At 36.1% G+C, this 9,321-nt stretch overlaps 2 protein-coding genes across 5 annotated transcripts in view; one reads left to right on the plus strand and one right to left on the minus strand.

Moving 5' to 3' along the window:
• The window catches only part of LOC109149077 (S-adenosylmethionine synthase 3), a 2,514-nt gene extending 364 nt beyond the window's left edge, over window positions 1-2,150 (plus strand). Inside the window, exon 2 of the mRNA XM_019296726.1 lies at window positions 770-2,150. Coding sequence (XP_019152271.1) covers window positions 772-1,944 — 1,173 coding nt within the window. The 5' untranslated portion in view covers window positions 770-771 and the 3' untranslated portion in view covers window positions 1,945-2,150. The remainder of the gene's footprint in view (window positions 1-769) is intronic.
• Window positions 1-7,236, minus strand: part of LOC109149048 (FAD synthase) — a 19,105-nt gene extending 11,869 nt beyond the window's left edge. Inside the window, exons 1-17 of one of the 4 annotated variants that reach the window (XM_019296674.1) lie at window positions 7,028-7,236; window positions 6,592-6,719; window positions 6,232-6,277; window positions 5,953-6,122; window positions 5,742-5,859; window positions 5,547-5,629; window positions 4,961-5,020; window positions 4,569-4,826; window positions 4,297-4,393; window positions 4,104-4,154; window positions 3,938-4,018; window positions 3,751-3,822; window positions 3,573-3,635; window positions 3,338-3,490; window positions 3,194-3,251; window positions 3,045-3,097; window positions 2,865-2,948 (exon numbers count right to left, since the gene is read on the minus strand). In XM_019296674.1, the coding sequence (XP_019152219.1) occupies window positions 2,871-2,948; window positions 3,045-3,097; window positions 3,194-3,251; window positions 3,338-3,490; window positions 3,573-3,635; window positions 3,751-3,822; window positions 3,938-4,018; window positions 4,104-4,154; window positions 4,297-4,393; window positions 4,569-4,826; window positions 4,961-5,020; window positions 5,547-5,629; window positions 5,742-5,859; window positions 5,953-6,122; window positions 6,232-6,277; window positions 6,592-6,719; window positions 7,028-7,081 (1,623 nt within the window). In that variant the 5' untranslated portion in view covers window positions 7,082-7,236 and the 3' untranslated portion in view covers window positions 2,865-2,870. The other 3 variants (XM_019296672.1, XM_019296681.1, XM_019296690.1) reach the window with 3 other exon arrangements.
• Between the last annotated feature and the right edge of the window lie 2,085 nt (window positions 7,237-9,321).

The raw sequence follows: 9,321 nt of genomic DNA on the forward strand, positions 1-9,321 counted from the left end.
TGTTGTACTTTGCTGTACTGGTTGCCTTGAGCAAACAGTTAAAGTATGTTTTTCATAAATTGCTTTTTGACTTCAATTGTTGATGTCAATTCAATGAAAATGAAAAATCCACTCAGTTGATTGCATTTTCTTTTTAAAAGGCTAATTTACCTTTAATAATGGTCGGTCGGTTTTGTGATTTTGATGTTTATTCAATTTTTGTTCAAATTTACCTTTCTAATGTGAATTATTATTATTATTATTATTATTATTATTATTATTAACAAAAATAATTGTTAAAATAATAAATAATAATAAATTTATATTTAAAACTAAAAATAATTGAAGTGTAATTTAATAAATAAAATAATATATTCATGTCCTGTAAAATCATTTTACATGTTGTACTACCAGCTTGTCAGCTAGTCACTAATTGTCAAGCACCCCATGTGTTTTGGTAAATTTATGGTGTGTGATGGTAGATCTGCTCATCTGCTAGCTGTTTTCATTGTAAATGTAGTGAACCGTGCTACTTTGGTCAAAGGCATGTTTTTATGTGTGTTCTTAAATGTTGCTCTAGGCTTATTTGTAATCCCTGTTAGGCAAAATAAAATGAAGTTTCTGTTTCAAAAAAGAAGTGGGGTCTGTTTATTTTCTTAACAATTATGAATGCCATTGCTTTTTCTGCTGATCATGTTATATCCCTTGGCAGTTTCTGTCATGTGCTTGTGTAATTCTTTTACTTGAAGAGGTGCTAACGAGTTTTTCGTTCTAAAAATTGTCACACTAGATATGGATACCTTCTTGTTCACATCTGAGTCTGTCAATGAGGGTCATCCTGACAAGCTCTGTGATCAAGTCTCCGATGCCATTCTTGATGCCTGCCTGGAACAAGATCCAGACAGCAAGGTTGCGTGTGAAACCTGCTCAAAGACCAATATGGTGATGGTCTTTGGAGAGATCACAACCAAAGCCAAAGTTGACTATGAAAAGATAGTCCGTGATACTTGCAGAGGCATTGGGTTTATCTCAGCTGATGTTGGTCTTGATGCTGACAACTGCAAGGTCCTTGTCAACATTGAGCAACAGAGCCCAGACATTGCCCAGGGAGTTCATGGTCATTTCACCAAGAAACCTGAAGAGATTGGAGCTGGTGACCAAGGACACATGTTTGGTTATGCTTCTGATGAAACTCCTGAACTCATGCCTCTCACTCATGTACTAGCTACCCAGCTTGGTGCTAAGCTTACCGAGGTAAGAAAGAATAAGACTTGCCCATGGCTGAGACCTGATGGTAAGACACAGGTTACTGTTGAGTACAAGAATGACAATGGTGCCATGGTCCCTCTTAGAGTTCACACAGTTCTCATCTCAACCCAACATGATGAGACTGTTACAAATGAGCAAATTGCCAAGGATTTGAAAGAGCATGTAATCAAGCCTGTGATTCCAGCCAAGTACCTTGATGACAACACCATTTTCCACCTTAACCCATCAGGCCGTTTTGTCATTGGTGGTCCACATGGAGATGCTGGACTCACTGGGCGGAAGATTATCATTGACACCTATGGCGGCTGGGGTGCTCATGGTGGAGGTGCTTTCTCAGGAAAGGATCCTACCAAGGTGGACAGAAGTGGTGCCTACATTGTTAGGCAGGCAGCAAAGAGTGTGGTTGCCTCAGGACTTGCTCGCCGATGCCTTGTGCAGGTTTCTTATGCTATTGGTGTTGCTGAACCACTTTCAGTTTTTGTTGATACATATAAGACTGGGAAGATCCCTGAAAAGGATATCTTGGCCCTCATCAAGGAGAACTTTGACTTCAGGCCTGGAATGATCACAATCAACCTCGACTTGAAGAGAGGAGGCAACTTCAGGTACCAGAAGACTGCTGCATACGGTCACTTTGGCCGTGAGGACCCTGATTTCACTTGGGAGACTGTCAAGATCCTTAAGCCCAAAGCTTAGCCGGTGTGCATTTAGCCATCCAATTTAGCTTACCCAGTCAGCCAATTCTATTTTTTGCTTAATACAGTGTGCTTTCACTTTTAAAGCGTTTAGCTTTATATTTGTTATGGAGCAAATGATTTCTTTCATAAGTGTTGACTGTTGAATTTACATAGACCATTTGTTTAGCAATGAATGAAATCAACTGAAACTACTTGTCCATCTGCTATCTTTTTTGAATGTCTATTTTTTTTTTTTTTTTTTTTTTTTTTGGATGAAGAACAATGGATGATAGATATTCTTTGAGTAAATACCAAGTGGGTCCTATGAGGATAGTGACACAATCAAGTTTAGTCTTAAAATATCAATTAAACCATCTGTGATTTTTTCATTTTCAAATTTAATCCATGGGTTCTACAACTTAAGCTAACCCATGGAATGAAATGACCACAGTTGGTTAAATTTGATAGTTGAAGAATCACGGGTGTATTTAAGACTAAACATAAGATCTCAGCTGGTATTAACTCGATATTCTTCATTCAAAATTGCAACTTCTGAGAATAAAATAAGAGATTCCAACCACAATAAATTCAATTATGTTAGGTCTGACCCAATGCTAATTTCAATTATATTATTTTCTTAATATTGTCTCATCATATAGGTGTTTCAAGGAGCTAGAGATGGTAACTTTCCAGACAACAATATTGTTGTTGAATTTGTATTGGTTGGGTCGCTAATGGCTATAGAGCAGTACAGTTTTAATCAACAACACAAATTTATAAGTGCCTAGATGGAAATTCTTCCCTACATTGCAGCACTGAAACTTCTAACTTCCTGTTATTGCAACTTTTCCTCTCCTCAACATTCCATTCTATTTGACTTGCATATCACAGCAACAAGAAAGCTCCAAGCACACTTGGGGTTAGAGGAAATGAACCCACAGTCAGTCAGTGAATGTGAGAGAAAGTTCCTGGATGGAAATTCTGAAGCAATGCTTCTACTGCTGCTTTTATCCTCACCAGATCCTGTGGCAGTACCAAAAGTATGAAAATTTCAGTTCCAATACAAATCTATACTCCAAAACCAACTTGACAGCAAGAGGCTTGAATGATGATACTTACTTTTCCCTCGAATGTAATCACGAGAGGTCCTATTCTTGATTCTCGATAGCCACCTTAGTAATGGACACCACGGGTATAATAGGGTGTTAATAGAATATACTATATAGTGTGTGAATCTGATACCCACAATAATACATACAGATCCTTACCGATGTAAATATCAGGAAATTGAAGACACAGCTTTGATAGAGGTTGAGCAACTTCCACCTGCATCATGTTAAGTATGAAAGTGGTTGATACATCAACAAAACGGATAACCAAGAAAATAAGGTATCTGTTGGGACTCGACTCACATCAGAAAGTGCGGTTGCCAAGTGTTTTGATACAAATGGTTCCGCTAGTGCAAGTAGGCCATTAGATTTTGTCAATTCAATTAGACAACCCCATTGCTCATCCAGTTCACTCACATTTGTCGCATTGAGAACGATTACGTTCTCGCACTTGATCTACATTATTAGAGAATCACACGCTTAATACGAAAACAAGGAAAATACAAAAAGATCTCACTGGAGAAACAAACAAACATACCAAAGGTACTGTCATCCGTTCATGATGCAACAATTCTGTAATACCCTCAGGCAGCTGTGCCATCTGGAATATCAAAGAAAAGAACCAATTTTTGAAATCAGAAATAATAATTTTCGCAATCTTCTTTGACAAAGTTATGTAACGTGAAATAGAAAGTGATGTTCGATTCAAATTTGACCTCATTCTTGTCCCCAGTGCATTTTTCACCTATAAGGTGCCTTAGATATTCTTCAAATTCCTCATCAGGAGCCTGCAACCAGAAAAATGTGGAAAACGAAAGCAACGTGAGCTCCTAACAACATTATTCTATTGGCAAGACTAATAAGTTTCTCAAAAGATAAATTATGTAAATCAATATCGTATACCAAGCGGACACCAAAAGCTTTAGCAACTCCGGCTACAGTAACATCTGAATGCAATGGACCGACCCCTCCATATATAAACACCTGCAATGACATCGTAAATACTCAACAAGAAACAATCAATAAAACATTTATTAAAAAAGGAAGAAAAACCAAAGAAAATGGCAACCATGTTGTTTGTAGACTTCTGTCTCTCCACTTGCTCGGCTACAGAGTCAACCTGAATTTGGAAAGGAGGCGATTAGGACTGGAAACTACATTAGTAACCGATGTTTAAGTATTTAACACCTTAAACATTGAACAATAATGGTAAAAAGGATTCAAGCTAAGCACACTCATTTTCTAATAACGTAATTACTTACATCATTTCGAGTTACAATAACTTGAGACACAGCCCAACCAATAGTATGGAGCTTCTTACACAGTGAAGAGCCCAACTTGTCCTCAGCAGTGCCAAATCTGAGCTATGAACCAAGTCAAAGATACTGGATAAGAAATAGGTTTCGACAAAAGATTGGCTAATGATCACATAGTATTGGAAAGGGTGACAAAAAGTTGCCTAAAAGCTCTTACACTTTAGTATTAAGGATCACGAAACATGTAACCTAAAGAAGGTAAGGTAACAATAACTTACAAAATCTCATCACCAACGGCAATTACTGAAGCTGTTAGCATGTTTTTCCAACACGAATCTTCACCTTTCAATCCATTGTTAATGGGTGACACTTGCTCGGATACTGGAGAAGAGTACTTCTTTACTCTCCCCGCTCTTTCCAACCTTCCATCAGAGAGTAAATATGCGGGTCTAAATTTTTCATCGCAATTAGTGGAATGGGTGGTGCACAACAATGCATTTGGTATAGTGTCATGGATGCTCCCAATAGAAGTGTATCTGCAATACGGTGAACAATGTTCTTTCATTCATACATTTTTTAAATTTTTTTTTCATTAGAGATTATAACAACGGGAGCTAATTTTCATCACAGTGATAGGAAATGAATAAATGCCAAACTTGTGAAGCATTACCCTTGATCATAAAGGCTACAATACTGGACCTTGCAAGTCAATAGGAAAGCCCAAACATCTCTATCATGTGAACATAAACAAAGTCAGTTTCCAGTTTGTCCAAATTACAAAGTAAGAAGCAAAACAGAGACTTATCATTAAATGCTACGTAAAATGATCATGACTACAAGTCAAAACTATCAATAGGAAGGAAATAACATAAAAACATGCTTTTTAATGCACAAATAAGCATTATCAAAATTGCTTAACATTTTTTTTAGGTGTAAACCACGAGGTGGTCTGGGTCTTTCTCTGTCCGTTTAACGGTCCAGGTCCACCCGACTAATCCCCGTTCGCTCCGAGAGGCTGGGAGCTGGCTCGGGGGGAATCGAACCCGAGTTATCCTGAAATTCTTCCCCAAAATTGCTTAACATACACTTACAAGAAAGATATATTCTCTCTTGCAAACTTGGTTCTCTAGTCATTGATATAGCTACACATACTCAAGTCGATCCACACGAATATCCCACATAAAATTTGTTTTAGACAAACACATTTACTAGCTTATCTTGCAGGTGCATGAAGTGCTTATTAAGCATAGATTTACCTGTATGACCAATCCAAAATTGGGTTCACTCTCATGAAAGGTGGCCAACCAGGTGAGCTAGGTGAGAATTGCTCTTGACCTACCTGAGAGGTAGATTCAACATATATTAAATTACCACTAGGTCAGTGATAAGTTAATTTGCCGGGAATATTTTAATATAATTGAAGGTTGGAATTTCTTGAGGAATTTGTATACCGCAGTAGGATCTCCAATCCGAACACCAAGAAAAATAGCTTTAATTGGATTAGCCTTAAGCAGAGACTCTAAACCAGATTTGAAGTCAAGGCGAATAATATCCATTTGCAAGCTGTAACTGCTCAGAGAGAAGCAATCAACATAAGTGGCACCATAATTATGGTAATAAAAGAGTAAACCTTCACAATTATGACAATTATTGCTCACGTACTTAGCAGCCATTTCATAAGTGAATGAGTTGATTTCTGGGAAAGCTGATGGGCTCTCAAAATATATTGTTCGTACTGGAAATGTGATTTCACCATTCCCAAGGTCCCCATTGGGATCGCATCTTTCAGCTTCATGCAAATAATAGCCTGCCCTAAGCAAATGAAGCAAAACCTACGCGGGACAATTTGATGGTAAACGTAAATATATGTTGAAATGTAAATGAAAAAACAAACCACTGCCAGTTTAAGATAACAAGCTTACAAACACTTAAAGAACTTACAGTGGAATCTTTCCCTCCATTGAAGCTCAATGCAACCTCTTGTATACTGTTTAGACCATCAAAAAGAAAATAAAAAACTACCCAACTTTACTTTATATGGTATAGATCCATGAATCCAAGAAGTCCACACAATTCTATCCATATGCCTAAAATTCAGAGACAGACATATATTAATGTAGACAAAAGAAACAAGAAACAATACTGCCATACTGTCTTGATATAACAGATGAGCATTCTTCAAGTTTAACCCAATCAATTCACTCATTTACCCACAACATTAACCCCTCAGCTCAAATACAAGAACTTCAAAATATTTCAATGAAAAACTATAGATGATACCAAGAAGTAATTGGAGCTTACGAATAGAGAGCAAAGGCTCTTTTGATAACATATATGGCATTGTTGTACTTTGTTTTCAGTCTTCGGTCATCACATTCTCTGATCGCTTTATCAATCTCCATGCCTATTTCTCTAAAAGTCAAACTTTTCTGCACAGAAAGGATGTTATAAAGAAAGCCCAGAAATCAATCAATCCGAATTCTTGAAAGCAACATATACAATTCTATTTATGGAAAAGGAAATCAAGAAAATAATTGTGCCCCTCTAACATCAAGAACACGACATACTGGGCTCACTCTACGTCTCTACAGATTCGAAGTTTCAGCAAAAAGGGTCTCAATGTATCCAAGAAAATCTTGATTTGCGCAATTAGAAATATATGAAGCAAATAGATATCAAGAAACCAAAATGGGCGCATAAAAATTCAACTTTGAAGGGCTTAACATTGAAAATTGACCTGGTGTTGAAGAGGTGGAGTACAAAATGATAGAAATTTGTTCTTTTGTTGCATGTAAGGGTCTTTTTCTTGGTAAACCACGCGATTCTTAGTACCACATACTATATATCTCTTTGAGATTTGAGATTGGAATCATATAAAGTTTACAACTAAAATAAAAGAGAAATACTGCGTTAGCTTAGCTAGTAACGTTTTTGCATTTTGCGATGCAGCCAATAGGCATTAGGCAAGATGCAAATTCTTCTGGGTAAGAAGAAAAATTGGTAGTTTGAGATTGCGAATTGGGTGAATCACACTAATATCAAATGTAATATATTCAATTAAAAAGATATTGTGAAGAATTGAACACAGAAATTTTATTTTATCCACTCGTCTACCTCTTTCAAGACATTAAGTTGGATGAATTACACTAATATCAAATGTAATAGACTCAGTTAAGAGGATAGGAAAAGAATTGAACACAAATTTTATTTTATCTACTCGTTCACCTCTTTTAAAACGCTGAAACAATGCAAACTTTGTCGAATTGTGTTTATCCAAATCATGGATCAGATTTGGATCTCGTTGCCATGGTCCTAAATTCTGTTCATAGTCAATTTTTCTAACTTTATTATAATTTTTTAATGTCTTTTACCATACTACATATTCATTAATTTGTCTAATCAGTGGTTATATATAGTTTATATTAATTAACGTTACTTGCATAGATAGTATTAATTCTTCCTAATAAATAAGTCAACTAATAATAATAATAATAATCTAAGTAACTTATACGAGCGAATGCAAGTCATATCATTAGATTAATTAAAGGAGTTACACTTATACAAACTCTTTCTTCTCTTACCTCTCACCCTACACTCCGTTCATCTCTATGGCACCACCACTTTCTTCATCACTTGGTTTGCCAACTTCAAGCTTCTCATGCTTGCCTTCAATCATAGATTTATAGCCCTCTCTCTCATAATAATAATGAGGCAACTCCAGCCAAGTTAATCTGACAATTGTTGCTAACCACAAAGTTCAAGTTCGACATCCGTAGTAGTAGTCAGTATGTATGATCAGTGGCGGATCCAGAAAAAATTGTCAGTGGGAGCAAAACATTATAGTTTGAAAAACAATGAAACACTTAAGAAATATAGTCATAAAATTATTGGATATAGACAAAAAATAAAACACATTAAAATTTTATAAAAATATTCATAACAAAATATGAAACATAATTAATTTAATAAAATAATTCAAATAAAAAACACATTATAAATTATACATCGTGTCAACACATTATAAAGAAACACTTATGTTGAAAGTAAGTGATTTAATGAAGCAATTAAAGAAACCCTTATGTTGAGCCATAATGAAACAGAAACAGTTAGGAAAGGGATGGGATTAATGTTGAGAGAGGAAAGACTCGAACCACAGACGTTTCCCAAGCCCAAAAACGCCTTTGCTAACTCGTCCAACTTAACTATTGGTCACCTTTATCAGTTTTTAAATATTTATATGTAAAACATGTACTATATATACATATATACATACAAAGGCTATATATGGGGTGGGGGTGGGGTGAGTGGGGGCAGCTGCCCCCATGCTAAATCCGCCCATGTGTATGATACAATTAGAAGATATTATGGATGATGAAACTCATAGATGTTTCTAATAAGCTACGCATCACACTTCTTCATTTCCTCTCTATCTCAAAAGACCAACCTCCGATCAAATTTTGGCGTTGGTGAATTAATAATATACCCGAAGCTAAATACCTTGTGATTTGATGTCATCACTGTAAGCCTATGACACTTCTAAACGGAAGATCACTGGTTTGAGTCTTATCTCAATCAAGAATGTTGACTTATCATGTTTTTGAGCAAATACAACATATATATTAGATTTTTTTTTTAAGGAAAATATTAGGACTATATTCTCATCGAAAATATGTTAGATTGTAGTAAAAAAAAAAAAAAAAAAAAAAAAGTATCATGCCTGAAAGAGCGCAACTACATATACCATGATATGATTGCTTTTTTTTTTTTTTTTTTTTTTTTTTTTTTTTTGAAAAGGTGGGGAGGGGAGAACCCAGCTAGGCTAATTCCTAGCTCTCATTGCCTCATTGGTAAGGCAGCTCTTCGCAGCGTCAGTTTGGAGATAGCTCAAAACCTCATTCGGGGGGTTTGTGAACTCAATCCAATCACATTGTCTTCTCAAAGCTATCTTGGCTAGAGCATCCGCCGCATTGTTATGGTCTGTCGTAATGTGTTGAACATTGGCTTCCCAATCCTTGTCTAGCCAGCTTTTAC

This window comes from Ipomoea nil, unplaced genomic scaffold (assembly GCF_001879475.1).
Source record: "Ipomoea nil cultivar Tokyo-kokei standard unplaced genomic scaffold, Asagao_1.1 scaffold0268, whole genome shotgun sequence".
Taxonomy (NCBI): Eukaryota; Viridiplantae; Streptophyta; class Magnoliopsida; order Solanales; family Convolvulaceae; genus Ipomoea; species Ipomoea nil.